This window comes from Convolutriloba macropyga, unplaced genomic scaffold (genome assembly GCF_964194025.1).
Source record: "Convolutriloba macropyga unplaced genomic scaffold, txConMacr16.3 SCAFFOLD_1308, whole genome shotgun sequence".
Taxonomy (NCBI): Eukaryota; Metazoa; Xenacoelomorpha; order Acoela; family Convolutidae; genus Convolutriloba; species Convolutriloba macropyga.
The window spans coordinates 1-23,189 of record NW_027451152.1 but is presented as its reverse complement, the minus strand read 5'-3'; the positions used below and the strand labels follow the sequence as shown (position 1 = coordinate 23,189).

The following is a 23,189-nucleotide window of genomic DNA, read 5'->3' as shown; positions in this document are numbered from 1 at the left end:
AGTGGAAGTGAAAGGTATGGCGCAACTTGATATTATTTCCCTTAACAATTTAACAATTATTGTGAACGCTCCAACTCAGAGGCGGCGGCAAGCTTGGATTACACGTGTGTCATCAAACACTCAATTAAAAACAAATGATTGGCGAATACAGTCTCAAGTACGCCTACGGCGTACTTGCGTCTGTTCATTACATTTTTTATGGCAAACATATGGTGCACGAATGTGATCTTTTGAACAATTTTCACATGCATAAAGCGCTCATATAAACTAGAAATTAGAAACAGATGCGACCTCAGATAATAAACATACATATTGAACACAATTTCGAAGCACTCATATACACTAGAAATTAGAAACAGATGCGACCTCAGATAAGAAACTTACATGTTGAACACAATTTCAAAGGCATAAAGCAATCATATACACAACAAATTAAAAGCACATGTGACCTCAGATAAGAAACTACACATTGAACACAATATATAACAACAGTTAATTGAAAACAGATGTAACCCTAGATAACAATCTGTGGTACGCTCAAGTTAAAATTGTGTGTATGTTGGCTCAAAATTAAAAACAGATGTGACCCTCTAGCTTACGTGAAACTAATGCAAAAGTTGTACCCAGAAACCCTGAGCTATAATCCGGCGGCATTCATATATGTGTTGAGTCAAATTGCAGTTTGTTTCCAGCAACAAATTCGAATCTGTTTAATTGAATTCTTTTAACACTTAACTTTTGAAATGTCGGTTAAAATTCTCGCAGAATCAGAGTCTTCCTGTGAAAGAACTCTGGTTTATCGAACAGTTTATGAAAACTTTGTTGTTCTCATCCAACAATGAAAACAAGACAATGTCTGGAACACTTACCATCACTGTCTTCTTCCAAAGCTTCTTATAAATGCAATTGCCGCCCTGCCCGAAAAAACAGACCCTTCGGAATGCAGCATTATTACCTCAGGAGGTCACTTACCTGCAAATGTATTGCCAGCATTTCTGGATTGTAATATGGACACATTACCTGAAGAAACCAAACGAATTCTCTACCGCTACGACAGTGAGTGCGTACCCTTGTTTGAAAATCAACTCGGAGCATATCAAGCTTGTGATGATTTGGCCAATTTGTGGGGAATCAGTTCATCACCTGATTCGCCAAACAGTGAATCGACACTATCTAGTCTACCCACAACACCGGCAATTGACCCAAGTCCAACTGTTACGCCGGCACCCAGCCCATCTCTCATTTCTGAAATCAGGAACCCTCCAAACGATTTCGATACCTTTGACGAGAACGTTCTGTCCGGTACAGCTTTTCAAACGCCAAAGCGAGAGGCTCTGAGCGACAGTTTCCAAACACCCACGTGTTCAGAGACTCCAAACGTTAGCGGTGCACCAAAAAAGCGACGACCAGAAAATTCTTTGACGGACTTATTCGATTAAATTAACTTATTTAGAACTTGAAACTTTACTTTCATATAAAAAACTGTTTCAATTTTGAGATGTTAATTTGTGCGTGTTTGAGTTATACATTTTACTTCGTTTCTATTTCTTGAATTTGTAATACAACTTCTTTTTTGTCCGTTTTGTGTTTCTATTCAAAACTTAGACAAAAATATAATTCAAGTGAGTGATCATGTTCGGACTTGTTCAGGGAAGATTTTTACTTTCCCCTATGACGCAATCACAGATATGATTTTCCAAGCAGGCATTCATGTACTGCAATCACTATGAACTGTTTAGTTTTTGTGGTAATAATCCACAATTAGACTTTCGAATCAATAAAAATTATAAACATCTGCTTGTTAAGCCTAAAGTTATATGGAATTAACACAATTTCTGTTTTGCAAAATGTGTGCGGTTTTTGGCTCAAAAGACCTGTTAACATTATGCCAAAAGAGTAGCAGCATATGAACTCTGAAACCAATTCATAAATTGGAAAAGTTGTCAAAAATTGTAATCCGTCAGAGATAAAATTCGAAAAATTGCACTTGAAAACCCAAATGATGTCATTAGGTTCTGTTAAAAAAAGTTTTTACGTCCTCTAGCAGCACTGCCTAGCTTTGCGCTCTCGTTCAACAGGGTAAAAAAAGCAGGTTTGTGAAAAAAAATTTTGAAAAAATTGAGAAAAAAATTTTTTTTTGATAAATGACCTCTGACCTTTGACCCCAAAAATGAGGGCTTCAAAAAACACTTGGGATGAAACTGATGGTGCAGGGGTTCTCAGCACACTGTGTCCTGCAAAACATCTCATCACGCTCGTCAAATTTAACTTAACCGTTACGGAGATAATTAGCGCCTAATTAACGGCTAATTAGTGACTAATTAACATAATTGCTAATTAATGAAAAAAAAAATTGGAAATTTTTTTATACCAATGTCTTTGTGGGAACATGCTAGATGTTTTTGGTCATAAGCATCATGGCCGAAAAATGGCTCCTTTACCGATTTCCAAAACATCTGGTCATCAATGTCACATTAACATCTGGCATTAATTAGCATATGAAGTACCCTAACGAAAGATGTTAGATCGCGTTTCTTTGCATTTTTGCACATTGTGGGCCCACGGCATCAATTTCTCTCATAACACCTGTCATCGAAAAAGGCTTCAGAAAAAAGACACATGTTTCTGTCATGTAATTGTCATTTAATGACATTGATTTATGATGATTGACAGAAAAAATAACTTTTTTTCGGTTCGTTTTAGAGCATTTTTTTTAGTGCGGTCCTATGTTTTTCGTCCCGGGGAGCAATTTTGCTCATCACACTTGACAGCGTAGGACAACTCTAACCACCCGTTTTTTAAGAGGTCTAAAATGGTAATTTTTTGAAAAACTCAAAAGAAAATAACATGCTTCTCCGCTTTTTGAAATGCGTTTTTTTAGGTGATTCACAAAAACAACACTCGGTATGACCCCTCTGAGGGTCTACTAGCACATAGTTTTGAAATCGGAAAGTGTTTTATATCTTTTTTGCGTTTATTTTCAATAAAAATTCGAACCGAAAATTTCCCGCCAGTTTCAACCAATAAACTTTGAAGAATTCAAATGTTTGAAATTGGCGCCCACCAAACTACGTTGTTATACAGAATGCCTTCATGTAACACCCTTCGTAGCGAATGCAATTACCACTTATCACTGTTCTTTGTGTGAGTTTACATCTCGAAAAATGTCAGAACTGGAGGAACACATGCAAACTCAACATTCAAGGTTCACAAACTGTTGTCAAGCTTGCCACCTCGGATTCAACAGTTCGCACCTCTATGCCCAACATGCAAGGTCAGTTCATTCAATTCCAGTCTTTGGTGCTGAGTTTCAACCTACTCAACCCTCCGATCAGTCAGCTTTTAATGGCAGTCTTCAATCCTACTCAATAGAACCCACGGATGACGAAATGGTGCCAGCAAGAGACCTCCAGGCGTTCATGAAGTTCAAACAGGAGTGAATTCAGGAACTGATTGATCAAAAACTATCAGCGGGCCCGCAAAAAGTTCAATTCTCAGCAGCACTGCAACTTTTCAAACAATTTCGTGAGCCTGATGAAGACGACGAGCGTATCACCATCTTCGCTAACTCTCTGATGACTCATGTGTACGCTGAAGGGCTCTCAAATGACAATTTAGTAGAAATGGTGGAAAAAATGCACGCTGTGTTGTTTACCTTTGCCTCTTCTGGAAGTGGTTGGATGTTGGAAAGAGTTATTCGCGTCAATATTAAGTTCGCCAAATACAGACCGGCCACTGGATCTTCATTTATTGCCTTACCAACAAAGTTACAAAATTGTAGAGCCCTTCTCAACATAAGGAACCATACAGACAACAACTGTTTCATTTACAGCTTTATCGCAGCTTCCTATCTTAAGTGCAACAATTTTGAGGGAGAAGAAGGACGAAATGACTCTTTAAAGCTAACATCACCCGAGTTCTATCAAAACATGTCATCGCTTCAGCCTGCTGGTGAGTTTTCAATGCCCATGGATATGCCCATGCTGGTGAGTTTTCAATGACATTGATAAGTTTGAAACACTTAACGACGTAGAGGTTAATGTTTTTGGATTTGAAAACCGAGATTTGTTTCCAATGCGGGTGTCTAAAAGGACAACTTCCGAATTGAGCCTCGATTTGCTTCTTCTTTATGAGAATGATAAACACCATTACGTTCTTATCAAAGATTTGTGCAGGCTGTTCTGCTTCATCAAAAACATCAAATTCAAGTCAACTCTTCACTTATGCCGGAACTGTCTTTACTTGTGTCACAAGGATGTTAATAACTTTAAGGATCATGTTGAAGTTTGCGGTAATAATCCACCAGCTGTTATCCGCATGCCAAAACCAGACAATAATTTATACAAATTCACAAACTGAATAGCTACTTGGTTTGCTCCCTTAGTCATCTATTTTGATTTCGAGTCATTTCTCAAACCAGTGGCCTCCTGTGCTCCAAGTGAAGAGAGAGCTTCATCGCGACCAATTGAAGTTCACGAACCATGTGGCTTTGCATTGACTGTTATTGAGCACGGCAACCCGGAGCCCAAATTTACTCATTTGGACAGCTCGGAAAACTACATGCAAAATTTCGTTCAAATGATTCATAAACTTGCTAAGGATATACACGAACAGAAGCGCAAACACCCTTTCTTCCGTAGTGACCGATCATCACTTCACAAAGATGCGAGCAAACAGTGTTGGATTTGTGAAAACGAATTCTCAGAAACTGACGAAAAAGATCTGGACCACTGCCATTACAGCGGCGGCTTCCTGGGTTGGGCCCACCCACAGTGTAACAGAGCGCGCCGGAATTCCAATTTTATTCCCGTAATTGGACACAACATCCAAAATTATGACCTCCATCATATTTGTCTTAGTCTGCAAAAGTGCGAGCCGACAACAACAATCAACGTCATACCAGCAACAGACGAAAAATACATTGCAATGATGCTGGGAGTGCAAGTTGATAGAGTTGAGAGGGCTGACAAGAAGATCGTACCTGTTTACGAATATCTACGCTTCGTTGATTCTTACAAACTCTTCAACGGATCTCTCGAAAAGCTGGTGGAGTCCTTGCCAGAGTCAGAGTTTGGTATAATGGAGTCTATGTTCGCCCATATTCCTGCACCTGACAGACAACTTCTGAAGCAGAAGGGTTATTACCCTTATTCCTACATGAGCGACCGGTCAAAGTTTGCGGAGAGGGAGCTGCCGGCTCTCAGCAAATGGACGAATTCTTTGGAAAACGGAAAAATATCAATCAATGAGTCCGAATTAGATAAAGCGAAGAAGATGTGGCAGCTGCTAAACTGTGAGACAATGCAGGACTACCCGATTCTTATTTGAAACTGGACGTTGCCCTTCTGGCCTGCTGTTCGGAATACTGTCGCAAAATCAGTTTCCAGACATACAGATTGGACGCGGCGCAATTTTTCACAGCGCCAAATATGGCAAAAGATGCAGCTTTACGGATAAGAAAAGCACGCGTAGAACTTTTGACAGAACCCGAGCACCTGCACATGATTGAACAGTCAGTAAGAGGCGGAATTACTTCCGTATTCGAAAAGAGGTACTTCAAAGCCAACAATCAGTTCTTACCGGGCTTCAACCCAGAAGAGGCTTCCACATTCGGGTTGTGCCTCGACGCTAATAATTTGTATGGGGGTGTCATGCAGAAAGAGCTGCTTCCGATCGGAAGCTTTAGATTTGCCAATGAAGTTTCCATTAGCCAGATCTTGAATATGCCTCAGGATTCTGCCATCGGCTACTTTGCTGAAGTGGATCTGGAGTGTCCTACAGACGTTCACGACAACCAAAGGGATTATCCGCTAGAGCCTGTAAAGGAAATTGTACAAGACGTGTGGCTAAGCGATTTCCAAATCAACCTAAAAGAGCAGTACAATATTCCTGAAGCTAAGGTCCCTAAACTACTGCAAACACTGTTTGACAAGAAGAACTACGTAGTCCATTATAAATTACTCCAATTATATGTGCAACTTGGATTACGTATAACGAAACTTCACCGCGTGCTGCAATTCAATCAGGAACGATGGCTCGAACCGTATATTACCTTGAATAGCAATATGCGGAAAAACGCAACTAATAAATTCCAACAGAATTATTATAAACTCATGAATAATTCTGTATATGGCAAAACAATTGAGTCGAAAAGGCGACAGTCGAGGGTGGAAATTACACGAAATGCGGAGAGAGCAGAAAAACTTGTTTCGAAATTCGAATTTGAGAGATTCAAAATATTTGGGGAGAACATGGCCGCTATGTGCAGCAAGCCGAAAATTATAACATGGAATACGCCGACTATTGTGGGTGCAACTGTGCTCGACTTGTCTAAGTACTATATGTACCACTTTCATTATCAAGTTATGCGACAAAACTTTCAATGTCGTCTATTGTACTCGGATACAGACAGCCTCTTATATAGAATTGAGTCAAAAGATCTGTATGAGGATTAAGCCAACCAATCTGCGGAAGTAAAAAACGAATTCGATTTTTCATCCTATCCAGAAGACCACCCACTTCACGACAACAACAATAAGTCTGAAGTCCTTAAATTCAAGGACGAATTCAGTGGAGACTATATATCCGAGTTTGTGTGCCTCAAACCCAAGATGTATTCAATCACATCAAAAAGTGAGTCCATATAATGAATAATTTCTAACCCCTTCCCTCAGTAATTTGAATGCAAGTTAAGTGCGTTGGAGGAAACTATATAACAAAACTTAATAGCTTATTGTAAAACATGTTTACCTTGTTTAGGTTGTCGCAAGTTGTCTGCTAAAGGTGTGACCAGGGCAGCCCAAAAACTTCTCACCCACGAATTATATAAAGAAACTGTCCAAACATCGAAACCAGTTAGAGCGGTAAATACAAGAATAACATCCGAAAATCATGTACTGAAAACGGTGACAGCTAATAAAATATCTCTATCCGCATTTGATAATAAGAGATATATCTGCGGAGATGGGTTGCGAACGCTCCCATATGGACACTTTTCTGTGGTGGGCGATAATCAAAGCGAAACGTCTAGTTCGCTCGGATGGTTTGATCCTGACCAAAGTCGGATAAGTTGGGATTACAGTACAGAGAATAGTGACAATTTAAGTGAAATTTTTCGTGACACTGATGTGGATTGGGACTTTCCAACATATCTACCACCCCCGGAGAAAAGAATGAGAAAACACTGTAGCGATAACTTGAACCTACTTCTGGACAATGCCAGCCACTATTCGCCGCCCGATCCTGGTTTCATTAATGCGGGAGGAATAAGAGATGAGGACATTTCTGATGACCAAATTGTTGACTTTGATAGAAGCAGCTCAGAGGAGGAACAAAGTTTTTGTTCATTCATTGATTTAGAAGCTACAGAAAGTAGCGGCGAACAGTGAAAGGGACAGTGTACAAACTCAATTTCATAGTGCGTTGAATTCAGAATAGTGTTGAGAAATACTTTGTGCGAGATTTGTTCAGATTTTGTTTGGAGTGTTGCTTTAATTTGAACGCCCCTGATTCAATTTTTATTTTCAGTTCAATTTGTACGAAAGTTTCTTTAGCCTAAGTTCAATAAGCGGACGGTCAAGTTAGGGGAAAAAGAAAGTCAGACGGCGAGACAATTACCGCCACATTATCCGCATAAGAACGTATCCGCATGCAATTATATAACGTATTATCCGCGTGCAATTATATACCATATTATCCGCATGCAATTATATACCATATTATCCCCATGCAATTATATACCATATTATCCCCATGCAAATCTATACCCTATTATCCCCATGCAAATCTATACCCTATTATCCCCATGCAAATCTATACCCTATTATCCCCATGGCATGATAACCCCCCCTTTCCCAGTGCTCCCTATATTTACTACTAAAATGTTATGGTTTCCGTCAAAAATTGCGATAAACTTCTGCTTTTTTCGCTTAAAAATCACTATCTTTGAAGCTGTAAACATGCAAATTCTTTTCAACAATATCGCTTTGTTTTTCGCTCATCTAAAAATCGCAATAGAAAACAAAACAACTTTTTAATGGCTGGTCAACATCACCGATCAACAATTTTTTCTCTCAAAATATCAAGTCAATCCCAAGTTGAAATAGTCAAAATCAACCTGAGTCGTCTTCATAACTCCAACTGCTTATCGAAATTTGAAATATTGATACCAATAAAGATCAGAGAAAAGAATCACAGTTACTGTTAACGTTACAGAACAACAATAAATTTTCAAAGTTTAATGCAAGTAAATCTTTTCATTGGTCTCACTGATATCAATATAGAGCGAAGCTAGGCATCGTTAAAGCTAGCTGAGAAAAATGTCACTGTACTTTTTACAAGTTCCTGTTATTTGGTAACTTTATTATTTAGAAGGAACGTTTGAGAAATTCATCATTTCTTAACTTGGTATGTACACCAGGTTGACTCAATCGAAAAAAAACATCAGACACATTTTACCGGCGACAACTTTTTACAATCCAAGGTTTTGAATTGGATTGCCCCTCTGATTGCTTTTAAAGATCTGTTGGCATGTTTTTCGATTGTTTGATTTTTATATTTGCTTATTTAAAAGAGCCGAAAAGCTTGAAAATCGTCAATCTGATTTTCGTTTGCACTATGTTTGCTCGTGCGCTTTCAGAAATGCTACTAAAGGCGATTAACGACTTCTATTCAAGTCATTTTTGTTGCTTTTTCAGTTACTCAATGGGCATATAATGGTTTTCATGACTTTTTATTTAACATCATTTTTTGCATTTTGTTCTCTCATCACTTTTCTGCTTAAGTCACTTCGTTTATCAGCTTTCTTATGATCCAATAAAAATTCTGTTTAAAGTTTTCATATGTTTGATTTTAGCAATACATGTTTTTGGTATTGCGCATTATTACTAATTCTGACCTTTCACTTTTTTGTGTAATCACTTAATCTCGAAAAGCTCTGTTTCCATTTGTACCAATCTTTCAGACAAGAATTTGAGCTGTTCGTAGAGTCACCAGTCAACTATCTCTTGCAGTACGACAAAAAAAATTCATGGAAAAAATCTCTAGACAAGCATCGGGGTCAAACATATATTAATTTTTGACGTGTTGAAATAGTATGTGCAAACGCTCCTTACGCTCACTGTTTTAAAGTTTTAAGATGCCCTTAAGAGAAATATGCATTCTTTTTTAGTGGTCAGTCTAACTCAAAACGGTTGGAAAAAGTGGATGGGACCCAGACTTCAAAAACTCATCGCCTCCAAATTCATGAAAGTTATTGGGCTGCAGCCTTTTTCAGCCGACAGGAAAAAACAAGGCTTTAGTTTTGTTTCGAAGAAACTGTCACAGTTTGCCATTGTTGACAGACTCGGAAAATGTCCCTACAAGGCAGAGATAGGCACAGACAGCAGTGAAGCGTTAAGGGTCGAGAAAGAGAAGAACGATTTGAGATGGAGATTTTTGGCTGTTGTGGCTGATCGAGTATTTTTGATAGCTCATATTCTCTTTCTCTGCATTAACCTTGGCTTTTTCAGTTGCATGCTCTTGATGTGACTTGCGACTCTCTATACATTCCACTTTCAAGCAAAGTAACTATTTATATAGTCAACTGCTATATTTGGATTGAACAAATTAATATTTGATTAATTTGCAAAATAGATCTCATCTACTAAATTAGTTTCTCATCTACTAAAAAACAGTGATTGACACTCTAATCTTTCTCCATGCTTATCTCAACACCCCCCCCCCCCTTATATACCCTTCCCACTACTGCTACAGGTCATAACTTGACTAGGTCACTGGGACCCATTATGACCAGTCAAGGGTGCTGTTTGTTTTTGGTGAGATGCTTAGTTTATTGAGATAGTAATAGCCTATGTGGTACGGTTGTACCATATTAAGTTCATGTTTATTAATTTGTACTAAATTATTTTATGTTTGCCCTTGTCAGGTTATAAGTCATAGTTCACCTACAAGTAATTTACCGCCGACTAAAAATCAATATTTCAGATTGTTCACATCCCCCACTTTCGACTATTTATTTATTCTCTTGAATCTTATTATCGAATTCAGTTGTTCTCAATCTTCTCTCTTTTCCTACCATAAAACAATCTAAGTGGATTCGACAAGGAATACCGTACTCAATAATTTCATGTGCAATCGCGCCACGATTGCTAAGTAAATCTAAAAGAGGAAATCACACGAATTAACCAAAGCTTGGATTCGCACCTCGAATCCAGTATACAAACTTGAGGTGGAATTGCGGCGCGAGAGAGTGTCTCTACAGTTGGGGATATCACATGGCGCAGTCAGCAACCAAAGAACGTGCACTTCTTGGGATCGAGCCCTTTTGGGAAAAGTCAACACTTGAACCTCCACTACGATGGGATAGATGGCAGATCATGCCAAAATTGGCTATCATGGCTAAAGAAGGCATTTTTATTGACATTCTCCTTGAAGATCCTCCGGACAAGGTCACTCTACCCCCAGAACCTATTTACGAGGAAGAAGTCGAAAATAGCACAGCTCAAAGTGAACGAGATCGACGTATCAGAAATGAACAGCTCAAACACTCGTGGCTCAATCGTTGTCAAAAAATAGAAATTGTTGGCATACTGTGTGGAGAAAAACCTTGCAAATATTGTGATAGCAAAGCAGTCTCTCTAACATACCTCAGCTTGGGAATGGAAGGGAGACGAATATTTGGTTCTCAAGAACCGAGTATTCAGATCGATAGAGTAACAACAAAAGTTCTTTGGGAATGCCTTGATAGGGTGTTCACTAAACAACAAAATATCACATTTGATCGATACAAATTTCTCACTAGAAAACAAATGAAAGGAGAACCTGTGGAAAAGTTCTACGGGTGTCTTCGAGAGTTGTCTCTAAACTGCGATCTAGGAAGTCACTAGGAGTCGATCATTCGGGATGTCTTCATAGCTAATATGCAAGATGGCGAGATCCAAAGGGAGCTACTCAAAGAAACACGGACAGCTAAAAAAGCTCTTGAGGTGCGATGAACATTGAAATGGGAATACAAAACCAATTAAAAATTTCTTGAACTCCAACTCCCACCACCACAAATGAAATTTCAAGTCAATCGATAAATAATGTTCAGGGATCGTGGAATAGATCCCGAGCATCGACAATCCAGTTCGTCAAACCTACGATTTGCCCAAATTGTGGCTATGGCTGGACTCCTTCTCATAGACAAAACTGTCCTGCCCGTGGAAAAACTTGTAAAAATTGCGGAATTGCTAACCACTTTGCAAAAGTTTGCCGCAAATCAAAACAACCCAGTAAACCAAAATCTAGAATAAATTATGTAGATGACTCGGTTTCTGAGGCGGCCACAGTAGGTACTTCAGCAACGGCGGCGGAATAAGTTAACAATATCAGCAGACTACTACAGCAGAAGAGCATCTACGATGCCAATTACGACTCTGACTACGATGATTACAACGATAACTGTCTAGCTGCAATTTCCATCAAAACCGACACTCGTGAGGTAGAACCCGTAAATTTAGTCATTTGTGTTGGAAATACAAGTACAAAAACTTTGGTGGATTCGGGAAGCGTATGCACTAGTGTGAATAAAAGTTTGGCGGACACAGTGGTGTCCGAATGCAACGAAAGCTTTTGGGTACAGTCACCCGAAATACATGATCTGAAAACTTGTTCGAATGATATAATCAAGATTGTTGGTGTGATCAATACATCAATAAAGTGAAATGACTGGATAGCCACGGGCGTTGATGTAACTGTAGTGGAAGACGGTCACCGACCCATCATTGGACGAGATCTCTTTCCAAAGCTAGGCTTTTCTGTTATACAATTGAAACAAGTTGCAAATATTGATCAAAATCAATGTCCAATCAAGAGGAAGATCTCTTTTGATTTTCCAGATTTCAACACCCGTGTCGGTAGATCTTTAAAACATTCAGTAAAGTCAACATTTCATAATGAATTTACACCTACACATCAAAAAGGACGACGAGTCCCAATTAACTTACAACCACTAGTTAATATGGAACTTAAAAAGTTACTTGACGAAAAACACATCATAAAATTAAACAGTTGCTCAGACAATAATTTTATTTCACCTATAGTAATTACAGTGAAAAGAGATAAAACAGTTAAATTAGCTTTAGATTCCAAAATTTTAAATAAATCTATTCATAAAAACAAATATCAAATGCCAAATATTGACAATTTGATCGACACAATTCAACAGAATTTGAATACATCCGCATCACAAGAAACAGCATACTGTTCAACATTGGATTTGAAGCATACAGTCAACTTAATTTAGATCCGGAATAAATATAAAATATAAATATATATATAAAATATTATAAGCGGTGAGAGAACTGGAACATACCGCTTTATTACTGGTTTTTACGGTTTAAGTGATATGCCAGCACCTTTCCAAAAAGCGATGGATTGCACTTTAGTCATACTTATTGTTTTCTGGATGACATTATAGTAGTTAGCCGTGGTTCTAAAGAAGACCACTTAAAATTCGTCTATAAATGTTTAAAGAAATTAGATGAGGATAATTTACGGATAAACTTACCGAAATGTCATTTTGCAAAAACAGAAATTGAATGGCTAGGACATAAGTTTAGTCAATCAGGAATAGCTCCACTTGAGTCAAAAACAGCGGCAATCGCTTCCCTATCAGCACCTAAAAACTTGAAACAACTTCGATCTTTCTTAGGTTCTGTTCATTATCTAGGAAAATTCATTCCTAATTTATCTCAATTGTGCCATCCCCTTCGTCCATTATTAAAAAAGAACACAAAAATCATTTGGAACACTGAACATGGCACAGACTTTCAAGCAACTAAAAATAAATTAGCAAACGCCACAGAAAATACACATTATAATCCTCACTTGGAAACGCGGATCAAATGCGATGCTTCAAGAGCGGGATTAGGAGCAGCATTAGAACAACGTTCGCCTATGGGCTGGCATACAGTTGCATTCGCGTCTCGTTTCCTCAACTCTAATGAGGAACGCTATAGCATTAATGAACTAGAATTGTTAGGCGTAGTGTAGTCTGTAGAATATTTTAAATTTTATTTATTTGGCAAATCATTCACAATTATCACTGATCATCGAGCATTACTTTCAATAACGAAAGAACATAGGTCTAATAAATCTTATAATAGTAGATTAACACGCTGGATCGATCGGCTTTTACCTTTTGATTTTAAAATCGAACATATACCTGGTGCAAAAATGGGGCTGGTAGATTATATTTCTCGCCAACCAAATCAAGAAGCAAAAGTTACAAACAAATATGACGAGGAATTTGCGGTAGCAACAATTTCCCGCATTTGTGACGCTATTGCTGCAATTTATGTAAATACCACACCACAATTCTGTCAATCACAGCACTTTAACAGCGTCACTCACACATATTTCACACGTGCCTCGCATCCTCGCACAACAAACTATTCCAAATTGCTTTCTGCCATTAATCGTAATACCACTCAGTTGCTTCTTGAAAACTCTGCAAACGCAGCACAAATCCAGTCTAATTCTACTACTAGTACAACGCCAATTCAAATCCAAACACATCTCAATACTCAGTCACATACATCTCATATCCATACAACCCACAATCACACGATGAGCAGCCCAGCATCTAACCCGCAAACTCCCCCTACACACAGTCGAGTCAGGTTTCAGTCTACCCCTAATTCCACAGTGAATACTACCAGATCGTCCAATGAAGGCCAAACTTCCCCAAACTTGGACCTGTCAAAAGAAGAGGTCTTCGAGAACAACCTCACGCAACTCTTCACGAAGGGCTTCTTGGCGGTTCTCACCAGTAAGGATGCAGTCCTGAAGGAAGTACGTGACTGCATTCTTCAAAACGATCCTCAAAGGTGTAAAGAAGTGAATCCTTACATGTTCTCCTACTGGAGAGACCTACATGTCCGCTCGGGCTGTGTTTGCGTGGACGAACGAGTAGCAATTCCGCACTCTATTCAGGACGCTGTCTTGGAAAGCCTCCATTTAACACATCCAGCAAGTTGGGGCATGATAACGCTCGGGCAATACGCGTTCTGGCCGTACATGCACCGAGAAATTTTGAACAAAGCAGCTCAGTGCAAGCCTTGTACTGATATTGGTAAGAATCTTAAGCCCGTTGTTCCGGCGTCTAAATGGAAACCTTTACTACAATGTACAGAGCCTAATGAAGAAATACAAATTTATTTTGGAGGACCCATCACAAATGAAAAAAGATCAATATATTTTTTTTCTTGCATATATTGATCGTTTTTCTAAATATACCACTGTAGAAGTATTTGACAAAGCTAATGGACCAAATGTTCTTAAATTTTTAGACGACTACATTCAAATCCACGGTGTTCCCCGAAATATTATATTAGATCAAGCACGTTGTCTAATAGGTTATAAAGTTAAAAATTTTTGTAAACAACATAATATTAACATACTCACTGCCCCTGCAAACGATCATAGAGCTATAGGATTGGTGGAGCGTTTGATACAAACTATTAAAAGACGCTTAAGCTGCATGAAATTAGACAATAGAAATAAAACATTCACAATTAAAGAAGCAATGAAGTCAACAACATATCAATTACGTATATGTAAACAAAAGACAACAAACGTAACACCTTTCCAAGCACATTTTGGAAGAAAGCCAAACACACCACTAAGTAATATAAGTACAATACCCAAATCGTCTAATTTGTCATATGAAAACATTCTTCACAACTATTTAGATGCCGATACCGTCCCTGTGGAAGAATACTTGGACGAAAATGGATGGGTGACGGGGGATTGGAATGATATATTGATTGAAGAGGCGATGCAGAAAGCACAGGTAGACGCGGGACTCCGCTATAATGGGGATCACAATAAATCTATCTCACGTTTCATCATGCATCCCAAACTAAACAATCCTATTCCACGGACAAAGCAGTCACTGGATCTTAAACTGGCTCAAAAAGTCACAAAGCGCTCCAAACGGGACCTTCGCGGATTATGGGAAACCCTGGCCCCCGGTAGTACAGTTGTCCGCACATCTGATACCACTACGGTTATTAAGGAACCAGGAGTACCCGAAGTCTGTGTTAGAAACAGTGATATTGCCAAATTCGGCACTTGCGCCGAACGAAACACAGATCTTTGGGAACGCCAAAGGACGACTCGTTCCATATGAGAAAACCACGGAGGAGAAGATTTCTCAACATACAAAAGAATTAAAGAAGAAATTTCGCGGAGAGATTAAAATCCGCCATCGACCAACCCAATCTGATGCAGCATCGGGAGTCTCCTCAGCAAATAGCAACATCTCCAAGGCAATGGCGTCTCGAAAACCTAGAAAGCCCCAAGCAGGAGGAAAGCGTTCTCGAAATACGTCCGCAACTTTGAACACATCCAATGCCTCGTCGGTTGCTGCCTCTTCAGTGACATCATCTGTTACTTCCCCTTCAACCTCTCGAAATAAACGTCCTCGCCGCGCTCCAGATTACTTCAAATTTGAGAGTTCGGTGTACTCAATAAGTGACGATTCGGCCACTCCTGTTTCTAAGAAACAAAAACCAACGAATCCAGTTATAGAGACCATCATTTAGGAAGAAGCAGCACAGCCCCCTGTTCCTGATACATATTACGAGCTGCGAGTAGTGAGCCCTCCTGCACCTCCTCCAGTGGAAACATGGTCTCCTGAGAGCTACGAATATGAGGACTATGCAAGAGAAATCAGTATGAGCGTCTTTGACGCAGAAAACCAAATTCGAGTTCAAACTTTTCGACTAAATTTGTTAAATTGTTCAAATTTCAATTATGTAATTGTTCATTTAAATATGGATTTGTATAACTTTTCCATTATTTTCGTGTTTATGTTCGCTAATTATTCGCGTTCGTGTTGAATATACTTTAGTTAAAATTGATGTTGATCATGTAACCATATTCTCTACGTTATTAATTTTGCGGGATTTGCATCGCGATTGTGCCTTAATTTGTATTGCATGCATACATTTTACCGTAAATGTTGAAAGTTTGCATTGATTTAGTTTTCTCCTGTATTTGAACCTCCTTTCCACTGTTCCTTCGTCACTTATCTGTTGTTGCTCACATTTCTTTTTATTTATAATAACCAGTACATATGTTAATATTATCATAAATTTTACACTCTTACAGTTTAAAATTTTGCTCGAGCCAAGCATATGTGGTACGGTGGTACCATATTAAGTTCATGTTTATTAATTTGTACTAAATTATTTTATGTTTGCCCTTGTCAGGCTATAAGTCATAGTTCACCTACAAGTAATTTACCGCCGACTAAAAATCAATATTTCAGATTGTTCACATCCCCCACTTTCGACTATTTATTTATTCTCTTGAATCTTATTATCGAATTAAGTTGTTCTCAATCTTCTCTGTTTTCCTACCATAAAATAATCTAAGTGGATTCGACAAAGAATTCCGTACTCAATAATTTCATGTGCAATCGCGCCACGATTGCTAAGTAAATCTAAAAGAGGAAATCACACGAATTAACCAAAGCTTGGATTCGTACCTCGAATCCAGTATACAAACTTGAGGTGGAATTGCGGCGCGAGAGAGTGTCTCTACAGTTGGGTATATCACAGCCTACATAAAAATTTTTTTTCGAAAAAAAGTTTAATTGAGCCTTTTTGAGTGCATTGCTATTCTCAGAAAAAAAAAGATTTAAAAAATCAGGGTTTGCTATGGCATCTCGTAGGTCTGGTTCATCTTTTTTGCCGATGAAGTACAGTTGTCTTCAATTGCTGCTAAACATCCTCTGAGCGTTTGTTGAAACTTCTCTAACATTGAGAAACTGCAAAATGTTACCTGTTTTTTTTACTACCATGTTCAAAATCAGAACACCGTTTAGTATATATCTAATCGCTAGTGGTATGAAGTTTCAGTTAATCAAAACTTCGGCATTGGAAACCAGCAGCACATCAATTACATTGCTTAAGAAACATTAGCTTTTGGAAACAACTTAATAAAAAAATTAGGACTCAAAAAAATTAAAACAACGAAATCCTAGCATTGATTTTTGAACCGCGCAAGCAAATTGTTTAGATGTGTGAATCAATGATTCCGACAACCATCAGTTAAATGGTTTGGCGGTAATCAGTCAAGTTTATTTATGACAATTCTGCTTTTTGATTATGTGTGTTTGCTTTCTATTTTTTTTGATACGTAGTTTAGATTTATCAAATATCTGATGAACCAGGATATATTGTAAATGTCAATCGGCAATGTGGTGATTTTGTTTGAAATTGTTATTTTGAGGGACTTTTATGCAATCATTTGACAGAAAAGTCGTTTATTTCTGCCTGGAAAACATTTCAGCGCTCAATTGGCGTATTTCAATCGTAAAGTCCTAATTGGACTTCGAAACATTACGTATCAAGAGCTTTTCAAAATTATTTCTGCGAAGCTTATCTCCATTTTTAGTATAATGAAATCCTTGAGTTTAACCATGATAAAACTATCCTCTAAAGTCTGAAAATACTCTTGCGCTGATCAGCAGCATAATTATAGTTTTGTAGCTGGTAACTGGAATTTAGTATTGCAGCCTACATGCTCTTTTTATATAAGCCCGATTGGTGGTAATTGTCAAAACCCTGACTTAGTTTGGTGATAAGACTCGTTAAGCAAATTTTAAGTTTCAACTACGCACGAGGAAAGTTGGATCGCATTTAAAACGAATCTTCGGGGGGAGAATGAAACTGAGCGAATTCGTGTTATTCAGCATGCAGTAAATCGGAGTCCAAAAACAAAACTAGCCTTTGCGAAATAAGACTTGAGCTTGTCGTCCAGAAAAAGTAAAAAAGCTTTTAAAATGGTTCAGCGCTGATTTACCACCAATTTACTACTACAATATTTAGTACAATGCCTGGAGAAATGCGATTGCCTTGTGACAACTGAATGCATTGGTCAGCTCCGCCAAGTTTACGATGAAACTGAGAAAAATTTTGCAGTAAATAAAGAGTGCCCTTTTTTCTGCCAATGCGCAACCTTGGCTTACATTGACTTAAGGAAAAACAAAGAAGTCAGACGCCTAATTCTGTTTTATTGTTAGATTCGTTACGTTGGTAGGTGCAACTGAAAACCACGAAAAGAAAAATTTAATAAACAAATCGGTTTAAATCATTTAGGTATTATATCTCAATCTCTTGAGCTCTTAATGAAATTTTTTAGAGCCAGTTTGTTGAGAAAGTAAGCTGGAAAGTTCGGATAGGATAAAAAAGATAGAAGGAAAGCGTCAAAAAAGATAGGTTTTATATGTCAACGTACAAATGTCCATCATTCGTTTGTTGTTTTTATAACATTTTGTCGCATGATATCTACGGGTGTTAAATAGCCCGATAAAATTTTGAAATATCTGCACATTCTTTCATGATATTTGAGCAGCGAAACCGCACTTCTGGAGATCCAGGCAAAGACTGCTATTCAATGTTTGGCGTAGTTCACTACATTTTGGTTAGTGTCAGCTGTTTTTCGCTGCTCTTTTATTATTGTTCTTACATTTCAGACTGTCGTTTCTCTTGACAGGAGAACAAAACCTGTCACTAAGCGAAAAAATATATATCGATAAGAAAGCACTGCGGATTTACTTCTTGTCGTGTGATGACAGAACCGAATCAGGCATGAGTCAGTTATAAACAGATTTCGTACTAATTTAATACAACAAAATCTGGGCACAACAATGAGCCAGGCCAATTAGAATTGGTGTCAGGTCCTGGAGACGGTCCGCGCCAAGCTGAAAAGAGTCATGTCCAGAACCTGAAATAAATTAGTCAGAAACTGGATCACATGAATTTCAAATTAAATCGCTTATTTTCCAACGGATAAATTGTGATTATCTTAAAAAAATTATTGTTTCCTCATTCTTTTACAAGCGACAGAATATTTATGCGAGGCTGATTTTTATTCTCACAAAATTTTTCCCTGGGAACACAAAATCAAAACTTTCTGCATGTTCACAAAATATGCCAGTAAAGTTGCCAATTTTTAAGAGTTTCAGCTGAAGCAACTGGTTTTTAGGAAGTCGACATCAAAAACCTTCAACGCTATTATAATTATAAGGGTCAATGAAAATGATTGTCTACAATGTCTTGCAGATTTGCTAGTATACAGTTTCTTGGTGAAAATTACCTGTTTTGCGGACATTAATATCGGGAGAAGTAAGAAATGTCAATGTGGTTTTTCGTGCATGTTGGCCGATTTGCTAAATCTGGGTTCTGCAATGGGAGAAGTTTGCTTCCACTATATCGAAGTAAACTTATTGGAATATAAATGTCATATATTTTGCTCTATTCACTTTTAAAAATCCTTTTAGAAAAAAAATTTTCAAGCAAAAAAAATTGATCAATCAACTGGTATCAGATTCAAAAGTTCTTGGCTTCGAAGAAAAGATTTAAATAGCTTTCATCAATCCGTCAACAAATTTAAAAAATTCAAACGGTATTTCCGCAATCAATGCAACGAAAAAGTAGAATAAAAAATAGAACAGAGGCAGAAAAAAAAATAACTCATTTCCTTATTCTAAACAATAGAAAATCTGCTGGCAGTTTTAGTTTTACAAAACGCTGCCAAACAAATTAAAAAATTAGATTCAAGGCTCAAGAAATTTTTTTGCACTACAAAAACCTTTCTCATAATAAGACAATAAATAGGGAAAGAAGTGAATTCCAAGCCATGAAGACAAGAGCATTGCTGCAAAGATCATCTGGGGTCTAAATGTTTCAGGAGTTGAGACCCGTGAACTTCAAGCCTTAAACCATCTTTCGAGACGCAGCAGAGCATGTGTTGTCTGGGCCAAAAAAGTAAGGTAGTAGTCACTTTTTATCATTTTGGCTCTGCGATCACAATTGCAAAACTATTCGGTGATGTTATTTTGGTTAATATTGCCACATCTGTCTTTCTGGACCTTACACAGTATTTCCTTCTCGAAGACTTTCATTTCAGATACTAATTGTGCACAGGGATCACAAACAATTTTTTCTTCCACTACTGATCAAGTTTCAATTAATACAGTGTAGCAAGTGCCCTCACATCACAAACATTCTAGCCATGCGTTCTTTACCTACTAGCAAGGGTTTCCGGCCTGATTTGAGTCTAGACAAACCACTACTAAATTATTAAATTTCATCTACTAGTCTCGATTTCACCTTTGTTAAGATTTTGACTTTCGAGTCATTAAGATCATCTTTTGGTCATTGGAGACATATCCAACAGGAAGATGTTGGTGAGGTATTACCACAAGAGCCACGATATACAGGGGACCAGCCACTTTTGCAACTTTTTTGCTCCCTTCTTTCGAGAACTCTTTTCCAAGCTCTGCCTCAACTCCTTTATCTCAGGATCTTTCCTCTGCTGATGAGTATCAAACTGGCCGTGTTCAGAATAACTTGCATGTTTCATTTGACTTGTTACCGTGTTCTTGTCTTGTCTGTATTTTTCTCTATTAAACTAGATGATTTTACCGCACCTTTATTAAAAGTTTTGAGTGATTTTTGTCAAATCTGAACAAAACGTAAGCTCTGAGTTTTTGCTTAATATCTATAATATATCAGTTCGCTTTATCAATTTTTGCGCTTAGTATCCCATCCTGCGGTAAACATTTCTAGTCGTGAACAAACATAAAAGCGATTAAAATTGGTTCGTGGCACGTTGGGCCGCAAAGCACAGAGTTGCTTGGCTTCTTTCCACCGTCACTTAATTACCCTATCAGATTGGTTTTGGGAAAAAACAATTAGTAAACAATTTTGTTAAAAACAGTCTTTATTTTTTAGTATAACACAAAATTTTTGACAATGAACTGATTTCGAATTTTTTTAATGTAAAAACTACATCAACTGAAATCTAAGAAGAGGGCATCGGAACTTTAAGTCTCTCCAAATCAAAAATTAAAGTAAAATTTTGTCGAAAGGGTACTTAACCTTCAAAGAAAGACCTTTTAATGCTTTGGATATTTGACACTATTATAGTCTTTATAGAAAAGAGGATAAATAAAAAAATAAACCAATTGCCATTAATAGAGAATCTGATTAGCGAAGAAAGCCAAGTTAGCAACAACCACAATCATATGAATTATGAGGAGAATTCTGTCAACTACCATAGCTAGGAACTTCCACCTCAAATGGTTGTTCTCTCTCCTTTGCTGCAACAGCTCACTGTTCCCGCGATAAGCATCATCGTCTGGATCAGCGGGCAGTCCGTCAAATCTGTTATTCTCCGACTGCCGCTTGGCGCCGAATGCCAAAAAGTTGTTGTTCAGTTTCGAAGTGAATGGTTTAAGTCCAATCATTGCCACAAATTTGGATGCAATAAACTTTCGCAACTTTGGTCCCATCCATTTCCGCCAGCCTTTCTGGCTCAGTCCAAGAACTAGTAAGAAGAAATTGAGATCACTTTAACATTGCATTGCCGCCCGTTGCAATGTACATTGACACGTTTAGTGATATAGGATTCTACTTAGCAACATTGCTTTTTTTATTTATCACTTGATTGCCGCTCCGTGAACTGAAATTTGGTCCACCTTGATAACCCGGGTCGAGACCGAATGGTTTACTTGTAAGAAATTGCAAGTTTCTTGCAAAAGATGGTTAACTTGTAGGAACTTGCAGGTCAAATGGCTAAATTGTAAGTTTCTTGCAAGTTCGTTCTGGTCGAGCTCAACTCTTATTGGTCAATTCAATTTAACAATCCGTCATTTAACGTAGAAAGCGTGTGAGAGTTAGTTGCTCAATTTGGATAACATATTACAATGCAACCTAAGTTAATAAAGGAACTTGTAAGGGTTTGTAAGAACTTGTAGCTCTCAATTTTATCAACTCAAGAGGTCCTTTTGCAATTCAATTAATGAACAGTAGATCTCTATGGGCTTCTTCACGATTGCTTTTTTAAAAAAATTTTATATCTTTTTTGACTTTGATTGAAGCTTCAAATTCATATGTTAGCATTTTCTAAAAAATAATTTCGTGACCCTTATTTGTTTTTTACCAATTTTTGTTTTAAAACTTCAATTCACAATTTTCCAGATTCTATGTCTTTGTAGCATCTGTTTGCGATCATATCTTGCAAAGTTTCAATGTTTTTTGCTACAATATATGCAGAAAAATTACCTGGTAGCAACCTATATTCTGTAATTATGTTAGTCAAAAGTTTGACTCGTAAGAAATCAGCGAGTTGAATGGTTAACTTTCAAGAGCCTATTAAGTCGAATGGTTAACTTGTAAGAAACTTGTAAGTCCGATGATTAACTTGTAAGAATCTGTAGCTCCAATGTTTAACTTGCGAGAACTTGCAAGTTTGGGAACAAAAACCTTGCAAGGCGATGCATCGCTTTGTAATTTTCTGCCAGAAACTTGAAGTTCTTACAAGTTAACCATTCGGCTTCGACCCGGGAAGACATGCGTGATCTTGAGACTTCTTGGAAAAAGAGAAAAATCTTGCCAAGAACTTGAAATCCCAACATTTCATGGTAAATCTTGATATAATCTTGGTAAACTCTTATGAAGATAGACAAAGAAATTTTCCCGACAGCTCTTGGCAAAATTTTGACAAATCGTAAGTACACTTCTTATCTTTTCTGATCACTGATTGACGTATCTCGTCCTCAGAAAAGAAATTAAAGTCTTATGAGGACGCAACACACTAAATAATAATAGGGTAAAATTACCATAACGAAGACATGGTAAACTTTTGTTAACATAAAGATATGCTAGCGTTTACCTTAACTTGACCTTAGTTTGAGCAAAGTTAAAAATTAATCTTAACTTTTGTTCTAGAAGCTTTTTTTTAACAAGAGAAAGGGACAGAGAAATTTTGCTAAAATCAATAAATGGCATAAATGAGAGGGGTAATAGGTGATCAGAAATTTAGCGAGTAACATTATTTCCCTTATAAAGTAATAAATACTCAATTACGGCGAAGAAAATACGGCTAAAAATCGCACACCTTAGTCAAAAATTACCAGCAAAACTTATATATTCCTGGCTTTTAACGCTTTCGCTGCAATTCTTTCATTATTTTTTTGGAAAACTTTGACCCGGGATACGAATTAATCACGTTTAAGCCAAGTTGGTTTTGAAATTTCTTAAAGATAAAACCAGCGCTAGAAATTAGACCTTTTATGGTTAATTTATTTTTTATTTGTAAAAAAAACGATAACCTATGACAGATTCCAA

The 23,189-nt window shown here is 37.6% G+C and overlaps 1 protein-coding gene across 1 annotated transcript; it reads right to left on the bottom strand.

Annotated features, from left to right (window-relative positions):
* Window positions 1-21,008: 21,008 nt before the first annotated feature.
* LOC142356432 (uncharacterized) lies at window positions 21,009-23,183 on the bottom strand. The gene is made up of 2 exons (XM_075408344.1): window positions 23,174-23,183; window positions 21,009-21,387 (listed from the first exon to the last, which is right to left on the bottom strand). The coding sequence occupies exon 2, from the start codon at window positions 21,350-21,352 to the stop codon at window positions 21,032-21,034; it is 321 nt and encodes a 106-aa protein (XP_075264459.1). The 5' UTR covers window positions 21,353-21,387; window positions 23,174-23,183; the 3' UTR covers window positions 21,009-21,031.
* Window positions 23,184-23,189: the final 6 nt, after the last annotated feature.

Coding starts and splice junctions, on each gene's coding strand:
- LOC142356432 (XM_075408344.1), bottom strand. CDS start 21,352: ATGGGACCAAAGTTGCGAAAGTTTATTGCATCCAAATTTGTGGCAATG.